The sequence below is a fragment of the Suricata suricatta genome, chromosome 10 (genome assembly GCF_006229205.1).
Source record: "Suricata suricatta isolate VVHF042 chromosome 10, meerkat_22Aug2017_6uvM2_HiC, whole genome shotgun sequence".
NCBI classification, from domain to species: Eukaryota; Metazoa; Chordata; class Mammalia; order Carnivora; family Herpestidae; genus Suricata; species Suricata suricatta.
This window is the reverse complement of record NC_043709.1, coordinates 124,264,179-124,291,083: the sequence shown is the minus strand read 5'-3', so window position 1 is coordinate 124,291,083 and position 26,905 is coordinate 124,264,179. Positions and strand designations below refer to the sequence as shown.

The 26,905-nt window shown below is 40.9% G+C and overlaps 2 protein-coding genes across 7 annotated transcripts in view; one reads left to right on the top strand and one right to left on the bottom strand.

The window, feature by feature from the left end:
* YME1L1 (YME1 like 1 ATPase) overlaps positions 1-7,141 on the bottom strand; it is a 49,395-nt gene extending 42,254 nt beyond the window's left edge. For both annotated transcript variants that reach the window (XM_029953799.1, XM_029953800.1), the window contains exon 1: positions 6,498-7,141. In XM_029953799.1, coding sequence (XP_029809659.1) covers positions 6,498-6,530 — 33 coding nt within the window. In that variant the 5' untranslated portion in view covers positions 6,531-7,141. The remainder of the gene's footprint in view (positions 1-6,497) is intronic.
* A 544-nt stretch (positions 7,142-7,685) lies between these two features.
* MASTL (microtubule associated serine/threonine kinase like) overlaps positions 7,686-26,905 on the top strand; it is a 41,037-nt gene continuing 21,817 nt past the window's right edge. For all 5 annotated transcript variants that reach the window (XM_029954049.1, XM_029954046.1, XM_029954048.1 and 2 more), the window contains exons 1-4: positions 7,686-7,871; positions 15,713-15,850; positions 24,679-24,818; positions 25,760-25,848. In XM_029954049.1, coding sequence (XP_029809909.1) covers positions 7,686-7,871; positions 15,713-15,850; positions 24,679-24,818; positions 25,760-25,848 — 553 coding nt within the window. The remainder of the gene's footprint in view (positions 7,872-15,712; positions 15,851-24,678; positions 24,819-25,759; positions 25,849-26,905) is intronic.

The following is a 26,905-nucleotide window of genomic DNA, read 5'->3' as shown; positions in this document are numbered from 1 at the left end:
TTGATAATCTGCTAAAATAGCTCACAGAACTAAGAAACAGACTTCACATTTACTGTTCCATTAGGAAAGACAGAAATGAACAGCCAGATGACTAAGGACACAAGGGTACAGCCGGAGGGCCCCAATCACAAGATGTGGAACGGATTATCCTTCTTCATGGTGAATCTCCGCACTGTATCTCACTCTTCAAGAGCTTTTACAGAGATCAACCCCAGCCTTCCCCTCCCTGAAGCTGGGGGGGGGGGGGGGCTAAAAGTTCCTACCTTCTAATCAATAGGTCTTTCAAGTGGCCAGCCCAGCTCTGAGGCTGTTTAAAGACCCGAGCCTAAGTTCCCTCAGAACCAGAAATCCAGGTGTAATCCGAAGGAGGATCTTAAGAACAGTAAGACACTACTGCCACACAGGAAATTCTGACCAAGGGTTTCAGGAGCTCCCAGCCAAGAAATGGGAACAAAGACCATTGTGAACTAAAATGTAAGTTCAAAGTCGCAAGGGATTTTTTTCCTCTATTTAATTCTTTGACTTTTCTCTATTTTAATTTATTTACATAACTATTTATTGTGAAATTGTAAACAGAAGGAATTAGGGATCCCTGGAAAAAGACAGACATAGCTTTCATTATGGAAGGCTTCCCGACCATCTTGTGAAAGAATGTAAGGACAGCCACTATCAGGCCAGGAGATAGCTTAGTCATATCAGGGACAGTAAGCCAGTAGCAAAACTCCCTGTGCTAGTTCAAAAGTGAAGACTGACTGACCTGATGTGAGTTATTTTTGAAGGATCTAAACTCCTTTGAGCCCTCAGACAGTAGATCACTTGGAGTCACAGAACTGATGACACTGATCCTTGCTGACCCTTGTAACTCTGACTTGGACTCAGTCACCTCAAGACGACTAGAGCCCCGATTCCATGATGGATTCCCCACTGCGCAAGCCTCTTCATGAATATGTATGAACCTCTAGCATAAAACTGCCCCAATTTTGTTACTCAGGGAGCTACTGCTCTGGGAAAGATCCCTGGTGTTCTCCTTCACTTGTTCTAAGTAAAACCTTTCCTTTTCCTATTCTTTGGCTTAGTTGTGTATTTTTGGCTTGACATTCACCAAGAAGTGAACCCAGTTTGGGTAACAAAATGTTTTTACACAGTACTTCGTATACATACTTTATATTTTTCTCTATTTTATTCATACCGTATCCAAGTGCAACAATAATGCAAACAGTTGATGTCAAATAAAGATTTCTTGAGGCAATAGATTAAATGGGTTCTTACCATACAGGCATATCTCATTTGATTGTGCTCCATTTTATTGTACTTCGCAAATATTGTATTTTTTATTAATTAAGGTTTGCGGCAACATTGCATCAAGCAAGTCTTTTGGTGCCATTTTTCCAACACAATTTGCTCACTTCATGTCTGTGTCACATTTTAGTAATTCTCACAATATTTCAAACTTTTTCACTGTATTTGTTACAATGATCTATGATTAATAATCTTTGATGTTATTGCTGTAATTGTTTTGGGATGTCACTAATCATACCTATAGAAGACACTGAGCTTAATCAATAACTGCTGTGTGTGTTCTGATTACACCACCAATGGAACCTTCCCATCTCTCTCTCCTTGGGCTTCCCAACTCCCTGAGACACAATATTTAAATTAGGACAATCAATAACCCTACAATGGCACCTAAGTGTTCAAGTGAAAGGAAGAGTCACACATCTCTCACTTTCAGTCAAAATCTAGACATGATTAAGCTTGCTAAGGGAAGCATGTTGAAAGCCAAGATAACATAAACAATTAGCCTTTTGCATCAGTTGGCCAAGCTGTGCATGCGAAATCCAAGTTCTTAAAGGAAATTAAAAGTGCTATTCAAAAAAAGTGAACATACAAATAATAAAAAAACAAAACAGTCCATTGCTGAAAGTTTTAGTGGTCTACATAGAAGATGAAACTAACCACAACATTCCCTTAAGCCAAAGCCTAATCCAAGTAAGGCCCTAAATGTATTTGTTTGTATGAAGGCTGAAAGAGGTGAGGAAGCTATGCAAGAAAAGTCTGAAGCCAGCAGAGGTTATGAAGCGTAAGAAGCCATTTCCTTAACACAAAAGTGCCAGGTGAAGCAGCAAACACGGAGCAGAAGCTGCAGGAAATCATCCAGAAGGTCTAGATTAGATAACTAACCAAGGTGGCTCCACTAAATAGATTTTCAACTTACAGGAAACAGCCTTAACGTGACCCTTAGGACTTTCACAGCTGGGGAGAAGTCAATGCCTGGCTTCAAAGCTTTGAAAGACAGGCTGACTCTCTTGTTAGCTGACTTTAAGTTGAAGTCTCTGCTTATTTACCATTCGAAAAATCCTAGGCCTATGCTAAACCCATGCTGGCTGTGTTCTAGAAACGGAACAAAGCCTGTGACAGTACATTTACACAGGGTTTACTGAATACTCTGAGCCCCCTGGTAAGAGACCTACTGTTCATACACAATGATTCCTTTAAAATATTACTGCTCATTGATAATGTACTTGGCGACCCAAGAGCTCTGTTGGAAGGATACCATTTAGAGTAATGCTGCTTTCATGTCTACGGACACAAAATCCATTCTGGGGCCCATGGGTCAGGAGCAGGACTTTCTTTTAAAAAGAAGGAAAAAAAATTTTTTATGTTTATTTATTTTTGAGAGACAGAGAGAGACAGCACGAGCAGGAGAGGGTCAGAGACAATGGGAGACACAGAATCAGAAGCAGGCTCCAGGTTCTGAGCTAGCTGTCAGCACAGAGCCCGATGCGGGGCTCGAACCCACAAACCATGAGATCATGATGTGAGCCTAAGCTGGACGCTTAACCGACTGAGCCACCCAGGTGCCCCAGGAGTGGGACTTTCAAGTCTTACTATTTAAGAAATGCATTTTGGGGCACCTGGGTGCCTCAGTCGGTTAAGCGTCAGACTTCAGCTCAGGTCATGATCTCATGGTTTGTGGATTTGAGCCCCGAATCACACTCTGTGCTGACAGCTCAGAGCCTGGAGCCTCCTTCAGATTCTGTGTCTCCCCCTTCTCTGCCCCTCCCATGCTCATGCTGTCTCCCTCTCTCTCAACAATACACAAAAATGTTAAAAAATATATAAAAGAAAGAAATGCATTTTGTAAAGACTACATAGCTCACAGATCATGAGTCCTCTTATGGATCTGAGCAAAGTAAACTGAAAACCTTCACCATTTTAGACGCCATTCAAAACATTTTCATAGGAAAAGGACAAAATGTCAACATCAACCAGAGTTTGGAAGAAACGGATTCCAAGCTTCATGGTTGACTTTTAGGGGTTTAAGACTTCACTGGAGGAAGTAACTGTAGATGTGGTGGGAATAACAAGAGAACCAGAAGTGGACCCTGAAGATGCAAGGGAAGGGCTACAATCTCATGGTCAAACTAACATGAATGAGCTGCTTCTTATGGATGAGCAAAGAAACGTTGTTACTTGAGATGGAATCCACTCCTGGGGAAGATGTGGTGAAGAGAAACTCATTTGATAAAGCAGCAGCAGAGTTTGAGAGGATTGAGTCCAATATTGAGAGAAGGTCTATGTGGGTCAAATGCTACCAAACAGTATCACATGTTACAGGAAAATCATTCACAAAGGCGTCCATCCATATGGCAAACTTCACTGGTGTCTTATTTGAAGATTTGCCACAGCCATCCCCACCTCTAACAGCCACTACCGTGATCAGTCAGCAGCAATCAACCATGAAGCAAGACCCTCCAACTAGCACAAAGATTATGACTCTTTGAAAGCACAGACGATGGTTAGCATTTTTAACAATAAAGTATTTTTTAATTAAGGTGTTACATTGCTTTTAGACATAATACTATTATTGCACACCTAACAGATTATAGTATAGTGTCAACGTAACTTTTACATGCACTATGAAACCCAAAAATTCATCTGATTTGTATTATTGTGGTACTCTCTTTACTGTGGTGGTACTAAACCAACCCCTCAGTATCTTCAATCTCATGTAATCCTTTAACAGGCATAAACACTATTATTACACTTCCTATTTAACTGATAAAGACATCAAGAATTTAGATAGGTTCAGTGGTACGTTCAGTCACTCAGCAAATATGTGAGCAAATACTCTAACCAAGATAATTTGACTCTAGATTCTTGTTAGACTCTTTATCCCATAGTTACTGGCACAGAAATCAATTATTAATATGTTAAATTAAAAAAAAATGTTAAATGTAAAACTACAACATCTTGGGGTGCCTGTGTGGCTCAGTCAGTTGAGCATCCATCCAACTCTTGGTTTTGGCTCAGGTCATGATCCCTTAAATACAATGTATGCACTAGTATGTTGACATGCTAGGCGTGTGTAGCTGAACTAAAGTGCTTATGGGAGCTCCCTGCCCTGCCCCCTAATACACAGAACAAAACCTTCCTTTGTAAAACCCACAGAGAGACAGTGCTTTAAAAGTCATCTGTCTCCTTGCTTGTAACAAGTAATAAAATTCTTTGTTTTCAACATTTTCTTGGGTTGTGTCCAATCCGAGGTATCTGAAGTGGTGAAACCCTTGAGTTTGGTTACACAGCTTGGCAAATAACATTTTCACCCATCCAGCTGACCAAACCAGAAACACTTTTTTCCATCATCCCTCATATCCAATCCCTCATTAAATTCTACTCTTTTCCAAAACAAACAAACTCATCCTCTTCTCTCCATAACCACTGCCACCACTTTAGTGGTGCATCATCCTTCTCCTGGGTGACTACAATAGCATCCTTAACTGAAAACACTTCTGATCTGGTTATTCTATGGTTACACTTAAAATGAAATCTAGGGGCACCTGAGTGGCTCAGTCGGTTAAGCTTTGGCTCAGGTCATGATCTCACGGTTCGTGAGCTCTGTGCTGCGTAGGGCTCTGTGCTGACAGATGGCTCAGAGCCTGGACCCTGCTTCAGAATCTGTATCTCCCTCTCTCTCTGACCCTCCCCTGCTCACGCTGTCTCTCTCGGTCTCTCAAAAATAAATAAAACACAAAAAAAATTTTTAAATGAAATCCAAAGTCCCTTATAATTTCCTGTATGATCTGCCTCAAGGCTTCACCCCAACTTTAATTCTGTCATCATGCCCTTTAATCACTACATTGTTGCCACACTAGCATTATTTTTGTTCCTCCAATCAGCTAAGTTCTTGTCTATCTCAGGGCCTCCAGATATTCTTGCATATACCTGGGATACTGGTTCACTTCTATCAAGTCTTCACTTGGCTAACTCCTATTCAACTTTTCTCCTTATTACTATAAAGATTCCACATTTGCTTTGTCCACCTGGCCAATTACTGATGCCCAATAAATAACAAATCACTTCATTTTCTATTATACAGCAAGTATTAACAACAACAAAAACAACAAAACCAAGAGTAGTGTTACAAAAGAACGTGATTAAATGCTTAGAGTGTTAAACAATTATTTTAAAATCTGAATGTGTTCAAAACCTATGTGCAAAACCGAGAAATCTCCCCACCCCAGCAAGAAACTTATCAGAATGTTGCCATCAAAAAGGATTTTTAGGGGCGCCTGGGTGGCTCAGTCGGTTAAGCGTCTGACTTAGGCTCAGGTCATGATCTCACGGTTCGTGGGTTCGAGACCGGCGTCAGGCTCTGTGCTGACCGCTAGCTCAGAGCCCGGAGCCTGCTTCGAATTCTGTATCTTCCTCTCTCTCTGACCCTCCCCTGCTCGCACTATCTCTCTGTCACTCAAAAATAAATAAAAAGCATTAAAAAATTTTTTTGTTAATGAAACAAGGACAAGACACTGGCACAAATGATTATCACCAAAAGAAGATAACTAAAAGCCCTGGAAATGATTTTTTTTCCCTGTCCTTTTGCTTGATGAAAAAATGGGAGAGAGTATGAATAAAAATAGCACCCCTAAGCAGTCAACAGCTTTAAAATATGTGTTTATTAGTCATTTCTGGCCAAAAAAAGGGAGAAGATATTCTTAGTATTCAAATTATTATAATATGATGGGTTAAATTCCATTTAAAAAGGAAACAAAAATTTCGGAATCAGGGTTGTGAACAGTAAAGTCTCTGGAGAGGCGTTCAGATGGAAAGAAAACATTATTTGCTCTATTTACATCTAAGGCAAAGGCGTTTCCCCCATCCTCACTCTGCTCCCCCCACCCCGTAATGTCCGGCACTGAACAATGCCTAATGGATTCTCTAGTAAAAATTCCAGGCTATCAACTCAATAAACCAAGGTCTCCATCAGCTCATGCTTCTGCTTCAACGTCAGCCTTTTACTCTCAGCGTGACCGCTTATCCTTTCTCAACCCTAGGACTAGCTTTGGGCTGATCGACCCCCTTCCTACGAGACCAATCGAGAAATCGCTTCCACGAAACGCAAAAAGGCAACGAGCCGCGGGCAGAAGGAGAGCCCAAAAAAAAAAAAAAAGAAAAAGAAGAAGAAGAAGAAGAAAACAAGGACCGGATGCACTTACCTGGGGTTGCACCGTACTCGAGAGGGAAAACATCTCCGACTGGCCCTCGGCGACCTCACCCGCCTGCCGAACGTGCTCCTCTGTTCCCGGCTCGGCGGGGAGGAGCTGAGCCCTTTTCCCCTTTCTTTCCCCTCTCCTCTAGCCCTCACTCTTCCTAAAAACAGAAAATGGCCTCCCCTTGTTACAGCTGCTGCAACGACGAACACTCTGCCCCGGAAGGCAAGTCTCCAACGCAACACTGCTTCCGGGGCAGGTGGGCTACACCACCGGCGAGTAAACTTCAGTGCCAGCGCTCCACTTTTTGGGATCTGTTTGTGTCTACAACGGCAGCTGAGGTCCTCTGGGCCCCAGACTCGTTGATGTTCACGGAAATAATACAGGTGCTGGATCCCCAAGCTCTCTGGCCATATATGTTTCTTTTTTCTTAGGAGGGGACGGCATTAACCCTTTTAAATCGTCTTACACTTTCCTTATGAAATCTTCCAACATAGTCTCCTCTTCCGACGGGTCTTTGAGTTATGATAAACTGTTTTTGCTACAGTTTCGTGCTCTTTATCGTACCCACAATAAATCGAAAATTCCTCCTGTTGGTCCTAATCTGCTTCAGTCAGGCAAGTTACATCCTGTTACTATTGTCAGATGACAGCCACCTGCTTCCTGCTCATCCAGTTTCTCCACATTCTATGATTTAGAGTAGCCACACGAAACTGGCTTACATTTCGCGCAGGTGTGCGAGGTCGGGAGGGGCAAAAAAGCAAACAAAGCCAAGTGGGGTAAGGGTAGGTCCCATCAACCTCGTTTGGAAGTCGGGAGAAACTTAGTCAATCCCGCGATTTAGATTCAAGTTCGAGTAGCCCGGTTTCTTGTAGGCAAAAGACAGTCGGTGCCCCGCCCCAGTTATTACTAAAAGAAGTAATTGGGCCGCGGTCACCTTCCTCGAAGAGTCTGTGGTTGGTTGGAAAATTTCCCAGCGTCCCATACATCATCTCCATCGGGTACTTCCACGCTCATGGTCACGAGGTGACAAGGGCGGAGTTGCGCTGGTCACGGCGCGAGCACGGCAACGCGGTCACGTCATCGCCGACGCGCTGCGTGGGCGGGGCCTTACTTTGAACCTGGTTGGCGGGAGTTGTCGCTTGGGAAGGGGCCTTAGCTGATGCTGCAGGCTTTCATCTGCGTTGGCCCGCTATGGAGCCCCCTGCGGGGAGCGAGAAGGAGAGAGGAGGAGACGCGGTAACAGTGGAATGCGTGAATAGGATCCGAGTGCCAAGACCACCCTCCATTGAGGAATTCACCATAGTGAAACCTATTAGCCGTGGCGCCTTCGGGAAGGTGTATCTCGGGCAGAAAGGCGGCAAGTTGTATGCTGTGAAGGTAAGAAGGCGGGGAGTAAAGAGAGGGAAAGAGTTCGCACCTTCGGCCCTCTCTTCCACCTGAATTGGGCAGGCCCCAGGGTGGTAGGGTCCTCCACAACCCTGTGAGATGACTTCTTATTGGGGTGACCTAAGCGCAGGGAGGCCGGGGATCTGGCCTCGGCCACGCCCTTTTCACACCAGCAGTGCTTAGGAGACATCAGTACTTCTGGATTCTTTTTACCGCCTTCACCCTTACGGATTAAGTTTGAAACATTAAATGTGAAACAGTTATTTAAAGACTAAACCGAAACGTGTTAGAACATGTCACTACTTTAGTCTTGAAGCAGTATGCATCATTCCAAAAGCATTCAAGAGCTTTCAATGTATGTGAAGCCCTTCTGGCCAATCTTGGTCCTCACCCACTCCCGTAGTTTCTGATTACTTATTGAAGCACTGAATGAACATGATAAAAAAAGCCAGCAGTTTTACTGCAGTTTCAACTTCCTGTTGGACGTTGCTATGTGAATATCTACCAAGTACCTTGAAACTGTACTTGCCTGACTTTGAACAGTCCTCTCTCCCTACTGTTTAAACACTTCTGTATTCCCTCTCTCCACTTAAAACCACCTGTCATTCAGGCTAGAAACGTGCTACTCCATCTGTATAACCTATGTCTCAAGTAGTCCTGTCAATTCTATCTCATATTCCTTCTGTTATAATTTTTTTAAGTTTATTCATTATGAGAGAGGCAGAGTGAGCAGGGAGGGACAGAGAGAGACTCCCAAGCAGGCTTTGTACTATCAGTGTGAGCCTGATGAGAGGCTCGAACTCACAAAATGTGGGAGCATGACCTGAGCTGAAACCAAGAATCAGAAGCTCAACCTACTGAGCCACCTGGGCACCCAGTCTGGTATTCCTTTTTATTATCTCTTTCACTCTATTACATTCCCAAGTCTGCCCAAACACAGGACTTCATTTTATCTCTTTCTTTTGACTTTCCTTTCTCCCTCCTTCCCTCCCTCCCTTCCTTCCTTTATAAAAGTACAAGTTAGTTTTTAGTAAATTAAAAATTGGGTAACTATTACCACAATCCAATTTTAGAACATTTCCATTACCCCAAAAAACTTCCTATTCATCTGCATACCTCCCCCCTTAACACCCCTATCCCCAGGAAACAACTAATCTACTTTCTATCTCTGCAGGTTTCCCTTTTCTCTACATTGCATGTAAATGGGATCGTACAATCCATGGCCATTTGCTTCTGTTTTGTGTGTGTGTGTGTGTGTTTTGTTTTGTTTACCTGGCAATGTTTTTGACATTCATCGAGCCTTCATTTCCATACATAGTCCATTGGAATAGGCCCCTAACTGGAATTGCTATTTTTGCATCCATTCCTTAGCCTGTGACATGCAACCTAACCAACTGCTTAGAAAAGCAATATGCTTGGGAAGCCTGGGTGACTCAGCCGGTTAAGCCTCTGACTTCGGCGCAGGTCAGATCTCACGTTCATGGGTTCAAGCCCCGCGTCAGGCTCTGTGCCGACAGCTAGCTCAGAGCCTGGAGCCTGCTTCCAGTTCTGTGTCTCCTTCTCCCTCTGCCCCTCCCCCTCTGATGCTCTGTCTCTCTCTGTTTCAAAAATAAATAAAAACATTTAAAAAATTAAAAAAAAAGAAAAGCAATATGCTGCAAGTCTTGGCCCTAAATGTCCACTGTAACTTCCACAAATCCTGTGTTCTAGCCACTCCAGACAATTGGCCAGTCCAGGAATGCTGTGTATTGTCGTGCCTCTGAACTTATGTTTGTGCTGGTTCCTCCTTTAGTGCTTTTTTTCTACCCTTCTCTGCTCTTCTCCACTTGTATTATTTATGTATTAAGGTTCATCTTAGCTCCTCTTCAAACCTTCCCTGACTTTTCAGAACCACCCCATTGAATTTAATTCTTCCTTGCTTTATATGTTGCTTTTCCTTCTGCTGTACTGACTAATCAGTCATTATCATTTGTTGGAATGAAAACACCAATTCATTATTTTGGTACTTTTTTGATTTATAGTTTATTCTCAAGTTGGCTTCCATATAACGCCCAGTACTCATCCCCACAAGTGCCCTCTTCCATGTCCATCATCCCCTCTTCTCTTCCCCCTCCCCCTTCAGCCCTCACTTTGTTTTAAGTATTCAAGAGTCTCTCATGATTTGCCTCACTCCCTCTCCCTAACTCTTTTTCCCTCCTTCCCCTCCCCATGGTTCTCTGTTAAGTTTCTCCTGTTAGACTTATGAGTGCAAATATATGGTATCTATCCTTCTCTGCCTGACTTATTTCACTTAGCATGATACCCTCGAGTTCCATCCACGTTGCTATGAATGGCCAGATTTCATTCTTTCTCATTGCTATGTAGTATTCCATTGTATACATAAACCACAACTTCTTAATCCATTCATCAGTTGATGGACATTTAGGCTCTTTCCATGATTTGGCAATTCTTCAAAGTGCTGCTGTGAACATTGGGGTACATGTGCTCCTATGCATCAGTACTTCTGTATCCCTTGGGTAAATCCCTAGCAGTGCTATTGCTGGGTCATAAGGGAATTCTATTGATAGTTTTTTGAGGAACCTCCACACTGTTTTCCAGAGAAGGGCACCAGTTTACATTTCTACCAACAGTGTAGGAGGGTGCCCGTTTCTCCACATCCTTGCCAGCATCTATAGTCTCTTGATTTGTTCATTTTAGCCACTCTGACTGGCGTGAAGTGGTATCTCAGTGTGGTTTGGATTTGTATTTCCCTGATGATGAGTGATGCTGAGCATCATTTCATGTGTCTGTTGGCCATCTGGATGTCCTCTTTGGAGAAGTGTCTCTCTGTGTCTTCTGCTCACTTCTTCACTGCATTATTTGTTTTTCAGGTGTGGATTTTGGTGAGTTCCTTATAGATTTTGGATACTAGCCCTTTATCCGATATGACATTTGCAACTATCTTTTCCCATTCTATCGGTTGCCTATTAGTTTACGTGATTGTTTCCTTTGCCTTGCAGAAGCTCTTTATCTTGATGAGGTAGGTCCCAATAGTTCATTTTTGCTATTGATTCCCTTGCCTTTGGGGATGTGTCGAGTAGGAAATTGCTGTGGTTGAGGTCAAGGAGGCTGTTTCATGCTTTCTCCTGTAGGGTTTTGATGGTTTCTTGTCTCACATTCAGGTCCTTCATCCATTTTGAGTTTATTTTTTGTGTATGGTGAAAGAAACTGGTTTAGTTTCATTCTTCTGCATGGTGCTGTCCGGTTCTCCCAGCATCATCTGTTAAAGAGGCTGTCTTTTTTCCATTGGATACTGTTTCCTGCTTTGTCAAAGATTAATTGGCCATACCCTTGTGGGTCCAGTTCTGGGTTCTCTATTCTTTTCCATTGGTCTATGTGTCTGTTTTTGTGCCAATACCATACTGTCTTGATGATGACAGCTTTGTAGTAGAGGCTAAAGTCTAGGATTCTGATGCCTCCTGTTTGGTTTTCTTCTTCAATATTACTTTAGCTATTCAGGGTCTATTGTGGTTTCATACAAATTATAGGATAGTTTGTTCTAGCTTTGCGAAAAGTGCTGGTACAATTTTGTTTGGGATTGCATTGAATATGTAGATTGTTTTGGGTAATAATGACATTTTAACAATGTTTATACTTCTGATCCATGAGCATGGAATGTTTTTCCATTTCTTTGTCTTCAATTTCTTTCAGAAGTTCTCTATAGTTTTCATCGTATAGGTCTTTTATATCTTTGGTTAGGTTTATTCCTAGGTATTTTATGGTTTTTGTGCTATTGTGAATGGGAACAGTTTCTTGATGTCTCTTTCTGTTGCTTCATTATTGGTGTATAAAAATGCAGCCGATTTCTGTACGTTGATTTTGGACCGTGCAATTTTGCTGAATTCATGGATCAGTTCTAGTAGGCTTCTGGTGAAGGCTCCATGTAGAGTATCATGTCATCTGTGAAAAGTGAAAGTTTGACTTCATCTTTGCCAATTCAGATGCCTTTTATTTCCTTTTGTTGTCTGATTGCTGTTGCTAGGACTTCCAGCACTATGTTAAACAGCAGTGGTGAGAGTGGACATCCCTGTCATGTTCCTGATCTCAGGGGAAAGCTCTCAGTTTTTTCCCATTGAGGATGATATTAACTGTGGGCTTTTCATAAGTGGCTTTTATGACGTTTAAGTAATTTCCTTTTGTCCTGACTTTCGCGAGGATTTTTATTAAGAAAGGATGCTGTATTTTGTCAAATGCTTTTTCTGCATCTATCAACAGGATCATATGGTTTTTATCTTTTCTTTTGTTAATGTGATATATCACATTGATGGATTTGTGAATACTGAACCAGCTCTGTAATCCAGGAATGAATCCCATTTGATCATGGTGCATAATTCTTTTTATAAGCTGTTGAATTCTATTTGCTAGTACCTTGTTGAGTATTTTTGCATCTGTATTCATCAAGAATAGTGGCCTGTAGTTCTCTTTTTTTGTTGAGTCTCTGTCTAGTTTGGGAATCAGAGTGATGCTGGCTTCGTAGAGTTAGTCTGAAAATTTTCCTTCTATTTCTGCTTTTTGGAATATCAAGAAGAATGGGTATTAACTGCTTTAAATGTCTGGTAGAATTCCCCAGGGAAGCCATGTGGCCCCTGGCTCTTATTCATTGGGAGATTTTTAATAACTGATTCAATTTCTTCACTGGTAATGGGTCTGTTCAGATTTTCTATCTCCTCCTGTTTGAATTTTGCATGTGTGTTTAGCAATTTGTCCATGTCTTCCAGGCTGTCCAGTTTGTTGGCATATACTTTTTCATAGTATTCCCTGATGATTGCTTGTATTTCTGAGGGATTGGTTGTAATAGATACATTTTCATTCATGATTTTGTCTATTTGGGTGTTCATTCTTTTCGTTTTGGGAACCTGTCTAGAGGTGTATCAATTTTGTTTTTTTTTTTCTCATCAAAAAACCAACTCTTGGTTTCATTGATATGTTCAATTGTTTTTTTTTTTTTGGATTCTATATTGTTTATTTCTGTCCTGATCTTTATTATTTCTCTTTTTCTGATGGGTTTGGGGTAATCTTGCTGCTCCCCTTCTAGTTCCCTTAGATGCTCTGTTAGATTTTGAATTTGTGTTTTTTTCTAGTTTCTTGAAATAGGCCTGGATTGCAGTATACTTTCCTCTTAGGACTGCCTTTGCTGTGTCCCAGAAAGTTTGAATTGTTGTTATTTTCATTTTAATTTGTGTCCATATATTTTTAAATTTCTTCTCTAATTGCCTGACTGGCCCAATCATTCTTTAGTAGGGTGATTTTTAACCTCCATGTTTTTGGAGGTTTTCCAGACTTTTTCCTGTGATTGATTTCAAGGTTCATCGCATTGTGATCTAAAAGTGTGCATAGTATGATCAATTTGTTTATTTTTATAGAGAGCTGTTTTATGACCCAGTATGTGATCTATCTTGGGGAATGTGCCATGTACACTTGAGAAGAAAGTGAATTCCCTAGCCTCAGGATGTAGAGTTCTAAATATTTCTGTCAAATACATCTGTTCCAATGTGTTGTCAGGTCCATTGTTTCTTCCTTTTAAGGGTGTCTCTGGTTTTGCTTGTTGTTCCTTTGGTTATTTTATTTCCCTACTCAGTGATATTTGGGACTCTCCACCATGTGTACTTTGGCTTGTTTCTTGAGGTGGCCCTGAGAAAAAAACAGACAAACACACAGGGAGCAAAAGCAAGCAAATGCAGAGACAAATCAAACAAGCAAACCAAATTGGGGGGGAGGGGAGAAAAGAAAAGAAAAAAGAAGAAAAATGGGGGGACAAAAACAACAAAAGACAGTGGACAGTCTAAAAGTGTAAATCCAGTGAAGGGGAGAGATAAGAATGAGATAAGGGAAAATACATCTGAATGGCAAGAATTGATGCAATCATGACAGTGTGTCAATGTTGGTCTTTCCTAGGTTGGGGCGGGAGTGGAGCGGGGGAAGGAGAAGAAGACAAAAGGGCAGTTCTCTCACATGGATGGGCATGATTTGGTGTAGGTAGGTCCCAGGCTTCTCTCCAAAACCCCGCCTTGGTGGTTGTGGGGCGAAGAATGGCGGTGCCCCAGTCCCTTCTCAAACCAATCGTTGCAGTGCACTCTTTTGGGTCTGATCTACCTGTGCCGCAGGCGGGCCAAGTTGTATTTTCCAAGCCCAGCCTCGTTTCCAAATCCTAGTCCATGCACTTTAATGATACCGCCTGAGCTGAGATGTACTCCCGCAGGCCAGGCGGCACCACCAGGGATCAGGGCGGCAAGCCCAAGGACAATCCACCAGCTAAAGGGGATGGATCTCTATCCCAGCGCCCTGCAGTTGTAGATGGGATGATAGGATCCCTCTCCATCCCAGGCCGAGGTTTTTCTCTTCTCTAGAGACAGCTCTATGAGCGATTTCAGCCTCTCTTTTCTCTTCCCCTCATCTCTCCGTGACTCTGAGTGCTTCTCAATGCTCTGTGAGGAGTGGGGCTCCCTCCCCTTCAATCCTCAGGGTCCAGGCCCTTTTTCATCTTCCCCAGTTCGCACTCATGCACAAGGCTGTCTTCTTTGCGGACTGTCTTAGTTCCTCCCTGTCTTGTAGATCAGAGTATTGTGGCTTCAGTCCTTCTTAGTTTGATAGATGCAGGTGGGTGAAAATTACAGAGCTCCCTACTTCTGTACCATCTTGCCCTTCCTCGGTATTTGTTGAGTCTCCCCTTTGTGTGTAGGATCTAGGGTACAGTGGTGAACAAAACAAACATGGCCTTACAGAGCTTCCAATCTAGTGGAGCGATAGGTGAAATCACATTACAGACAGGCTTTGCCAATTTCCCTGTTTTCTTATGGAAAGGTTTTAAGGCTGGAATTTATTGTGCATTAGTAATTTTGTTAAATATTCTAATGAATCTTTGGAAGAAGTAATGACTTCTAATCATCCTGAGAATTGATCTCAGTATGGCTGACTCTTCAGGTTAGTACTTCAGTTTTGATGTATATTATATTATAGTTTTGCTTCCATACCAATTACCTTGAAACTTGAAAAGAGTAATTTGTTATTTTCTGTTAGATAGCATTTGAGACTGTTAGCTTTCAGTAATAACCATTCTTAAGATTATTTTCCTAGCAAACAAACTTACTATGTTCTTCCTCTTTCTGATTCATTTCCCATCCATCAAAAAATCAGAAGTTAAAAAAAAAAACTATTAGCTGCTAATTTCCTGTGCCTAGGTTCCTGATTATGGGGGATTATTAGGAGGTACATCACTATCTTTTGACTTTGTTAAAGGAACGGGGCACCTAGGTGGCTCAGGCAGTTAAGCCTCCAACTTTGGCTCACTCAGTTCATGATCTCATGGTTTGTGAGTTCGAGCCCCGTTGGGCTCTGTGCTAACAGCTCACAGCCTAGAGCCTGCTTCAGATTCTGTGTCTCCCTCTTTCTCTGCCTCTCCCCTACTTGGGCTCTGTCTGTCTCTGTTTCTCATAAAGAAATAAATGTAAAAAAAAAAAACTTTAAAAAAAACTGTAGAATGGAACTTTTTTCCTACTAATATGCAGGGTACTAAGGGAACTTATGTTTATTTCTTTTTCCTTCTCAAAAAGGATGTGATACTTTTGCCACTTGATGCCAAAATAAGCAGTTCTCTTGAAAAAAGTTTTGATTTGTTTTCACTGTATTTGCTGTTTTTCTGACTGTTTCCTGATGGCAATGTGGAGTCCAAGTGACGTCTGTATTGTCTCTCTTCATCTTTTTCTTTCATCTGGTTGTTATCATGAAGGCAAATTTGAAACCTGAGAACACTCTGTAACAAAAAATAAAATGTGTTATCATGTTGTCTACCGTAGGTTGTCAAAAAAGCAGATATGATCAACAAAAATATGACGCATCAGGTGCAAGCCGAGAGGGACGCACTAGCACTAAGCAAAAGTCCTTTCATTGTCCATTTGTACTACTCCCTCCAGTCAGCAAACAATGTCTACTTGGTGAGTGATTTTCCATTTTTTTCTTCATTTAGCAATCACTGAATTCAGTGACACAAGAATACCGTCTCTGAGGTTAGGGTACTTGCGTTTGAATTCCAACTCTTGCACTTACTAGCTTAATGACTTTGGCCAAGTTCTCTTACCTGTTGTTTGAGCCAGGGTTCACCAGAGAAGAAGAATAGGGTGCATGGGTGTATGTGTTGTGTGTAGAGGGTGGGGATTTAAGGAATTGTTCTATGTAATTGTTAGGACTTCCAAGTCTGAAATCTGCTGGGTAGACCAGCAGACTGTAGACCTGGAGAGTTGGTGTTTCAACTCAGATCCAGAGGCAGTGGAGAAGCAGAATTCCTTTTTCTTGGGGTGGGGAGGGGTAGAGGTGGGAGGCATGGAGGACAGTCTTTTTTCTTTTAAGACCTTCTACTAACTGGATTGGGCCTACCTATTGTATGGAGGCTCATCAGCTTTTACTCAAAGCCTAACTAGATGTTAGTATCATCTAACACACACCTTCACAGCCAACATTTCGATTCATGTTTCACCAAATCTCTGAGTACCATGGCTTAGGCAAAAGGACGCATAAAATTAACTATCATATCTCAGTTTCCTCACCTGCAAAATGGAGATGATAATAATAGCACCTACTTCAAGGGTTGTTGTGAAATTTTAATAGGTTAATATAAAGCATGTAGAATAGTGTCTGGCACATATTTGGCAAGTCAAGGACATATAATAGAAATACTATATGAAGTTTGATATGTAATAAGGAAAGATTTGGGAAAGTGGGGGATATTGGGTGTGTGGACTCTGACAATTGCTTGCTTTTCATTTCTAAGGAAGAATTTGAGGGCACAGGACACTGTGAGCATATCTTGACTACAAATTCTAGAGATTATTTTGACTTCTGAGATGGTCTGTGCATTAAATGTTTGGTGACTCCAGTAGCTCCGGTTTGGTATGCACAATTGGTTTTCTATGAATGAATCAGTCTTAGGATGTAGATATTAGACCTCAGATTTGTAGTTTTATCAATGGAATGCTCATTCCTGTCAGAATTTGATTGCCTTAAGAAGTAGAAACCCTTTATCCTTGGTATGCTAAAGCTCTCTGTGGAACTTAACTGGGCCACACTTCAACTTTTTTGCTATGTCAAAAACTTGAGGGGCACCTAGTGGCGCAGTCAATTAAGATTAAGATCTTGGCTCAGATCACGATCTCACTGTTCGTGAGATCTGACAGCACAGAACCTACTTGGGATTCTGTCTCTCCCTTTCTTTCTGCCCCATCCCTGCTTGCATGTGTGTGTGCACGCACACACTCCCTCTCTCAAAATAAACTTTAAAAAAATTATAAAAGCTTGAGTCTGAAGAGAACTCTCATGTGAAAGAACATGATATCCAACTTTGAGTTGTAGACCTGAATGTTCAGGACAGATTATAAAAATACAGTCAAATCTAAAACTGTTTTGGTACCTGATGGTTTAATCCATTTCTAGTCTTTCAGTAAATCAGTGAGTGTATTTAGACCACATTAAATGTAGCTACAGGGGCACCTGGGTGGCTCAGTAGATTAAGCGTCCAATTCTTGATTTCACCTCTGGTCATGATCTCATGGTTCATGATCTCATGCTTTTGTCTTACTCCTTTTAATTTGTTTTTTAAATTTTTTACTTTTTAAAAATTTTTTAGTGTTTTATTTTTATTTTTGAGTGAGAGAGAGGTGGGAGTAGGGGAGGGTCAGAGAGAGAGGAAAACACAGAATCCAAAGACAGTCCCCAGGCTCTGAGCTAACTGTCAGCACAGAGTGCGATGCGGGGCTCGAACCCACAAACTGTGAGATCATGACCTGAGCAGAAGTCGGATGCTTAACAGACTGAGCCACCCAGGCACCCCTATTTTTTTACTTTTTAATTTAATTTTTGAGAGTCAGAGACAGAGTGTGAGCAGAGGAGGGGCAGAGAGAAAGGGAAACACAGAGTCGAAGCAGGCTCCAGGCTCTGAGCTGTCAGCACAGAGCCTGATACAGGGTTTGAACCCAGGGATTGTGAGATCAGGACCAGAGCTGAAGTTGGATGCTCAACTGACTGAGCCACCCAGGCGCCCCATGTCTTGCTCCTCTTTGTACACACTCAGTAAACCGTCCTTAATGGTTGGATATATAAATGTAGACAACATGAGTAATTCTAGGCAGGGGACATATCCTCTGCCCTGATGGCACAGAGCTTTCTTCAGATTCTCTCTCCCTCTCTCTCTGCTCATTCTTTCTCTCTCTCAAAATAAATAAATAAATAAATGTTTTTTTTAAATGTGGTCGCAAAGATTTAAATGGAAGGCCAGGAAAGTTTAGAAAGTAAAAGGTTTTTCTAGGACAGTGGTGAGCATCTTATTTTGCATCAGAACTAATTCAGGATTAATAAAAAAATTTTTTAATGTTTTATTTATTTTTGAGACAAAGAGAGATAGAGCATGAGAGGGGAGGGGCAGAGAGACAGGGAGACACAGAATCTGAAGCAGGCTCCAGGCTCTGACTGTCAGCACAGAGCCTGACGCAGGGCTCGAACCCACAAATGTGACATCATGACCTGAGCCAAAGTCAGAGGCTCAACTGACTGAGCCACCCCGGTGCCCTGATAAAAGTTTTTTGCACAGTTTCTTTTCTTTTCTTTTCTTTTCTTTTTATCATGCTTATTTATTTTAACCATAAAGAAAGACAAGAGCATTAGCAGGGGAGGGACAGAGAGAGAGACATACACACAGAATTCGAAGCAGGCTTGAACTCACGAACCATGAGATCAAGACCTGATCCGAAGTTGAATGCTTAACCAATTGAGCCACCCAGGCACCCCATACACAGTTTAAATAAGTACATGAAATGTGATCATATTGTAAATACTGTTCTATTTTTTTTTCCACTTACTGGTGACCTCATCCTTTTTTTTTTTTTTTTTGCAGGGTTTTTTTTTTTTTTTTTTGAGGGGGAGAGAGAGCGAGTACACTCGTGTGAGTAGAGGAGGTGGAGAGACAGAGAGAGAGGGAGGGAAAGAGAGAAGGAGAGAGAGAGGGAGGGAAAGAGAGAGGGAGAGAGAGAGAGAGGGAGAGGGAGAGAAAGAGAGAGAGAGGGAAGGAATCTTAAGCAGGCTCCATGCTCAGTGTGGAGCTGGACCTGGCAGCTCAATCCCACGACCAGACCAGGTGATCACAGCCTCAGCCGAAACCAAGAGTTAGATGCTCAACCAACTAGGCCGCCTAGGTGCCTCAGGCCTCATCCTTTTTAATGGCTACACAGGATTGCATAGATTTGTTTAGGAATTATATAATTTTTATAACAAATATCCTACTGATGGGTTGGTTTGGGTTTTTTCTTTTTACTGTTCTGAAAAACACCGCATTGAATACCTTAGCATGAACTGCGGTACCTGTTGTGATGACCTTCTCTGTGAGACAAGACCTGGGAACACTGTGAGCATGGATTTTGGAGCCAAGATCACTATTAAAGATAGCCTCTCAGGAGGTGTCTTTGTTTGGAGAAAGCCAGCGAGGTCTAATTTATAAGATAATTCACTGAGTCAAAAAAATATAGAGTAGCATTAAGAGGGTGAAAAACAAATACTATAAGAATAAATGACTTTTAAGGCACCTGGGTGGCTCAGTCAGGTGTCGGACTTCAGCTTAGGTCATGATCTCACAGTCTGTGAGTTCGAGCCTCACGTTGGACTCTGTGCTGACAGCTCAGAGCCTGGAGCCTGCTTTGGATTCTGTGTTTCCCTCTGTTTTCCTTCCCCCTCTCACGCTCCATCTCTCTCAAAAATAAACAAACATTACATTTAAAAAAGAAAAAAAGAATAATTGACTTTCCATCTTTTACATCTATGGTAAACAAAATCTGGCCCACTGTTTCTGCACAGCCTGTGAGCTGAGAATAGTTTTTCCATTTTTAAAATGTTGAAAGGGATGCCTGGGTGGCTCAGTCAGTTGAGCGTCCGACTTCTGCTCAGGTCATGACCTCAAGGTTTGTGGGTTTGAGCCCCGAATTGGGCTCTGTGCTGACAGCTCAGAGCCTGGAGCCTGCTTCAGATTCTGTACCTCCTTCTCTCTCTGACCCTCCCCTGCTCACACTGTCTCTCTCTGTCTCTCAAAAATAAATAAAAACACATTTAAAAAATTTAATAAAATGTTGAAAAAAATCCAAGGAAGAATAATATGTTGTGAGACATGAAAATTATATGAAACTTGAATGTCAGTGAATAAATACATTTTATTGGAACACAACCACATCCTTTTGTTTACTTATTATCATGGCTGCTCTTATGCTACAACAGGAGAGTGAGGTGGTTGCCACAGAGAACCACCTGTGACTCACACAGCCTGGAATATTTACTCTCTGGCTCTTTACAGAACAAGAAAGAAACACTGATGTATTCCATTTACAAAGACAATAGGGGACTGACTATTTGATCAGACACTGCTTATGAAATAGTATGTGGTAAGACCTTATAGAACACTGGAAAGAACTGAAAGATTAAAAACAATATTCTATTCTGGCACCTGGGTGGCTCAGTCAGGTGAGCGTCCTGCTTCAGCTCAGGTCGTGATCTCACGGTTCATGGGTTCGAGCCCCATGTCATGCTCTGTGCTGACAGCTAGCTCAGAGCCTGGAGCCTGTCTTCGGATCCTGTAACTCCTTCTCTCTCTTTCTCTCTCTGACCCTCCCCTGCTAACACTGTCTCTCTTTCTCTCTCTCTCTCAGAAGTAAATAAAAACATTAAAAAAATAAAAAGAAAATAATATCCTATTAGTTTCAGGTATAAATTATAGTGATTCCATATTTTCATACATTATGAACTGATCCCCACAATAAGGCTAGTTACCATCAGTCACCAAATTTAACTGCAACATCACTGAGTATATTTCCTATGCTGTACTTTCATCCCCATGACTTATGAATTTTAAAACATTTTTATAGAAAGAAAAATATATCATGAGTTCATGCTTCAGTTTCCAGTTCAATGGAAAATTATAGAATTTTTATTTAACATTTTTGAAAAATATTTAACATGTAAAAACATTTTGAAAAAAAATGTATTCTTTTACCCTTACTGTGCAGGTTCCTAACATTAACATAATTATCTGTTTGCTTTAACATACAAAATTATGTATATCTAATATTTTCAAGATAAAAATATGAATATTGTTTTACTAACACTAAAAGAACTGGATTCGGTTTAGGATTTTGTTGCAGTTCGTTTTGCCCTTGGCATATACTGTCAGAATTCTGGGGGCACCTGGGTGGCTCAGTTGGTTAGGTGTCTGACTCTTGATATTGGCTCAGGTCATGATCTCATGGTTGGTAAGATCGGGCCCCACATTGGGCTCTGTGCCAATGTTGCAGAATCGGCTTGGGATTCTCTCTCTTCCTCATTCTCTCTGCCCCTCCTCTGCTCCCTCCATTTCTCTCTCTCTCACAAATAAATAAATTAAAAAAAAATTTTTTTTTGAAAGAGAGAGAGAGACAAAGCTCGTGCAGAGGAGGGTCAGAGAGGGAGACACAGAATCTGAGGCAGGCTACGGGGTCTGAGTTTTCAGCCCAGAGCCTGACTGGGGGTTAGAACTCACAAACTGTGATTTCATGACCTGAGCCAAAGTCAGATGCCTAACTGACTAAGCCACCCAGGCGCCCCAATAAACTTTTTATAAATTCTGCTTTTGGGGGGCTCCTGGGTGACTCAGTGGGTTAAACACTCAGGTTAATCTCATGGTCGTGAGTTCAAGGTCTGCATCAGGCTCTGTGCTGACAGCTCAGAACCTGGAGCCTGCTTTAGACTCTGTGTCTCCTTCTGTCTTTGCCCCTCTCCTGCTGGCACTCTATCTCTCAAAATAAAAATAAATGTTAAATAAAAATGTCTGCAGTTGTAAAATACAATAATGATAAAAAATAAAATTATGTTTTTTGAAGTCACAAGAAATAGTTTTCTGCATGGTTATGAAACTTGACTTAGTGCTAGAATCACCTGTTCCTCTTTTGTATCATAGATTTCTACTTAAAAAGGGGAATCCATAAAAGTACTAGAAGAAAACTGATGTAAAAAAAAAGAAGAAGAAAACTGATGTGAATACTTTCATAATCATAAACTGGCATAGGTCTTACTAAGCAGAAAATAAAACATTTTTATTCAAAATATCATTTACATAGTCAAACAACAAGTTTGGAGAAAATATTGTTCAAAAGACACACAAAGGGCTAATTTTACTACTGTGTAACATGTTTTACACATCAATAAATAGTTAAATACCCAGTAAAAAAAGAAAAAGGAAGAGAATAGAAGTGATTCACAGAAGATACATGAAAGACCAAGAATATTGTAAAGTTACTTATTTTTCTATTACTGAATTATAAACTCTTCCAGTGCAGAGACATTTCATTCATGCCTGTATTCCCAGTGCTAAGACAGTGTGTGGCACAGATTTTGTGCATAATAAATGTCTTAATGATTGATCTCACCAACAAACATTGACTAATCTCCAAATACCAGGAAATCACTGACCTAAAGGGGAAAGAAAGGACTTTGTTTTATTAAGTTCTTAATAGGCAGTATCTTATACCTGAAAACGATACACATTTTTGAGAGTAATGACTAGTGCATGTAGAGAAGTTGTAGAGCTTTGCAACTGTGATAGTGGATTCAGACAAGAATTACCGACAGTCACATGATGCTAAACTCAGTGCTTGAAAATTTGTTTACATAACTCTCAGTATTTCCCCCATTACTTATTAATGACCAAGGGTTAAAAAAGTACTTCGGGGCGCCTGGGTGGCTCAGTCGGTTAAGCCTCTGACTTCGGCTCAGGTCAGATCTCACGTTCGTGGGTTCGAGCCCCACATCAGGCTCTGTGCTGACAGCTAGCTCAGAGCCTGGAGCCTGCTTCCAGTTCTGTGTCTCCTTCTCTCTCTGACCCTCCCCCTCTCATGCTCTGTCTCTCCTGTATCAAAAATTAATAAAACATTAAAAAAAAAAAAGTACTTCTTCAATGGGGAAATCTGGAAGTTACCACCTTAACTAAGTGATCAAAGTCAACGTCACCAGTAATCAGACATGCTGACATTAGGTGTCTCATCTGGTGAGCATCTCTAGGAAAGAGTCAACATCACTTATTTAGTATTTCTGCCAAAAATACGTAACCTGAATTAAATCGTGAAGAAATAATCAGATGTCAGGAAAGACTACCCACCCCAAGAAAAGTCAAATAAACTGTCCCAGATTAACAAACACTAAAGAGACATGAGAACTAAATCCCATGAATGGGCAGGGATGTTTAGATACTCAGAGAAATTTGAATATGGACTATGGATTGGATAATACATTATAGTAGTATTAAGTTCCTTGAATTTTATCATGCTATTGTTATGTAAGAACATCCTTGTTGGATACATGATGAAGAATTTGTATCATGACCTCTTCAGCTTTATTCTCCAATTATTTAGCAAAAGCTTTAAATGTTGCCATGTTTTAAAAAACTTTTTTAGGGGCACCTGGGTGGCTCAATTGGTTAAGTGGCCGACTTCAGCTCAGGTCATGATCTCACAATTCATGGGTTCGAGCCTCACATCAGGCTCTGACAGCTCAGCCTGGAGTCTGCTTCTGATTCTGTGTCTCCCTCTCTCTCTGACCCTCCCCTGCTCATGTTCTGTGTGTGTGTGTCTCTCTCTCTCAAAAATAAATAAAACATTAAAAAATTCTTTAAAAAGTTTTAGAGTCGATTTTTTTTGAGAGAGAGTGCAAGCAGTGAAGGGACAGAGAGAGAGAGAGAGAGGAATAATCCCAAGCAGGCTCCATGCTGCCAGCCCAGAGCCCAACATGCTTGAATTCACAAACCATGAGATCATGACCTGAGCTGAAATCAAGAGTCAGACACTTAACTGACTGAGCCACCCAGGCACCTCACCATATTTTTAACTTAAATTTGCTAGTCTGAATAAAAATGTATGCATTTAAGATATTTGTGTCAATAATGTTAATAATTCTGTTGTTTTGTTTATTATGTAACATAGTAATTATGTATGTTAATTATTTTATATTCATATATGTGGAGAGGAAGAACGCAAATGTGGCAAAATGCTCATGATACGTAAATCTAACAAAGGAGTATATGGGACTGTCCTTATACCTTTTGTATAAGTTTGAGTTTTTGTTTAGATTAAACATTTTAAATTTAAACCTAAAAGAAAGCTATATGGCAACACGAGCAGACCCGGTATTAATGAATACTAGTGATATCAAGAAAATGTGTCTGTGCTACGGCGCCTGGATGGCTCATTCGCCTAAGTGTCTGACTCTAGATTTCGGCTCAGGTTATGAATATGGTTCATGAGTTCAAGCCCTCCATTGGGGCTGAGCCTGAGGCTCTGTCAGTGCAGAGCTTGCTTGGGATTCTTTCTCTCTCTCTCTGATCCTCCCTTGCTTGCACTCTCCCTCTCTCTTTCTCTCAAAACAAATATTAAGAAAATGTGTCTGGGGACACCTGGGTGGCTCGTTCAGTTAAGAGGATGACTTCGGCTCAGGTCATAATCTCTCGATGCTTGGGTTCGAGCCCCTGGTGAGGCTCTGTGCTGACAGCTCGGAGCCTGGAGCCGGATTCAGATTCTGTGTCTCCTCTCTCTCTCTGCCTCTTTGCTTGTGCTCTGTTTCTCAATCTCTCAAAATATGAATAAAAACATTAAAAAAAATGTATTTGTTACGGAACCATGCTAAAAGTATGTAACTGTAACACTCAAGTATCATTTTTTGAGTAATCATATTGTTTATAATTTATAACATTTATATTCCTTTTTGATAGGTAATGGAATATCTTATTGGCGGAGATGTCAAGTCTCTGTTACATATATATGGTTATTTTGATGAAGAGATGACTGTGAAATATATTTCTGAAGTGGCCTTGGCTCTAGACTATCTTCACAGACATGGAATCATCCACAGGTAAAGACTGCCTTCTGTCCAAACTATTACTTCAGAAGCACAAGGAATCAAATTATGTATTAAATCTTTGAGTCTGAAATATTTGCATAACAATTTGGCCATGTGTCTGGGTTAGTTTGGGGAGCAACGTGTGTAAGTTTAGAAACTCATCAACTTGTCTTTCATCTTTCCTCCCTTTGTTTTTTGAATATGTTGCTTTGAGCATCAGTATGCCATTTTGTTGTGAAGAACATTGAATCTTTTTTCCACTCCTTTATCGTCACACAAAAGTGCTATAGTTTCTAATTCCAGCTGACTTAGAATGTTTTGCTCTGTTTACAGTCATATTCTAAAAAGTCATGTTCTGGGCCGCCTGGGTGGCTCAGTCGGTTGAGTGACTCGCTTCAGCTCAAGTCATGATCTCACAGTTCGTGGGTTTGAGCCCCGCGTCAGACTCTGTGCTGAGAGCTAGCTCAGAGCCTGGAGCCTGCTTTGGATTCTGTCTCTCTCTTTCTCTGACCCTCCCCTGCTCACGCTGTCTCTGTCTCTCAAAAATAAATTTAAAAACCTTAAAAAAAAAAACTTAAGAAAAAAAAAGTCATGTTCTAAGTGGCTCTTCTCTTAAGACTTAATCTTACCCTCTTTGGGAGAGGTAAATATCATTTTGACTTGGCCTCAAGTGTGTTTTATCTAATGAGGTTTATTTTGTTTAAATGGAATATCTAATGAATAAGGCCAAAGCTAATAAAGCATTAAATCAGTTAACTTTCTCATAGGTTCAAATATACAAAAGATTATTTATTTTTGATAGTTATTTTCCCCATTTGCAAAGCTAGCAATAAGTGCCTCATTTTAGAGAAAATAAATAGGGTTGATTTTTCTATAACTTTCTAGTTTTGCTAATTCTCACATCAACACTTGCTCTTTTTTACTGATCTGCTATTTGTCTTTTATATATGCAGGGATTTGAAACCTGACAATATGCTTATTTCTAATGAGGGTCATATTAAGCTAACAGATTTTGGCCTTTCCAAAGTTACTTTGAATAGAGGTAAGAAAAACAGGAGGTAAGTACCTTTTTAAAAATCCAACAAATTTTAGACACTACATGTTACTAACTTACACTGTTTTGTTAGTTTATAATGACTAAAATTTCATTTTTATTTGTTCTAAAAAAGACTAGAAAAGTATACTGGTATTTCCTTTCAATTGAATATGAAAAATGGTAATAATTATTCCTAAATTCTTAAGGGTCCTCAAAGATCTTTGGATCTTCAAAGAAGAACTCACCATTTCTGTTCTTCTGACTTTTTGTCTCTACTGATACTGGTTTGGCCAACGAAACATCAGTTAAATGGTTAAAATAAGATAATTCCAGGGCGCCTGGGTGGCTCAGTTGGTTAAGCGTGCAACTTCGGCTCAGGTCAGGATCTCATGGTTTGTGGGTTTGAGCCCTGCATCAAGTTCTGTGCAGACAGCTCAGAGCATGGAGCCTGCTTCAGATTCTATGCCTCCGTCTCTCTCTGCCCCTTCCCCGTTCATCCTTTCTCTCTCTCTCAAAAATAAATAAATTAAAAAAAATAAATAAAACATATGGGACGCCTAGGTGGCTCAGTCGGTTGAGCATCTGGCTTCGGCTCAGGTCATGATCTTGTGGTTTGTGGGTTCAAGTCCCATATCCGGCTCTGTGCTGACAGCTCAGAACCTGGAGGCTGCTTCGGATTCTGTATCTGCCTCTCTCTATGGCCCTCCCCTGCTCATTCTGTCTCTCTCTCTCTCTCAAAAATAAATAAAACATTAAAAAAATTTTTTAATAAATAAATAAAATAATGGAGTAATACCAACAGAACTTATTCACATGGACAGGACCACCTTGATACACTAGGGGCAAAATAACAACACAGAAACATACACATATATATGGGAGCATGTTAATTTCACTACCAGTAATGAAAGAAATGCTAATTTAGAAAATAATAAATGTTAAGCATCCGACTTCAGCTCAGGTCATGATCTCTCAGTTCATGGGTTTGAGCCTCATGTCAGGCTCTGGGCTGACAGCTCGGAGCCTGGAGCCTGCTTCAGATCCTTTCTTGCTGCCCCCTCCA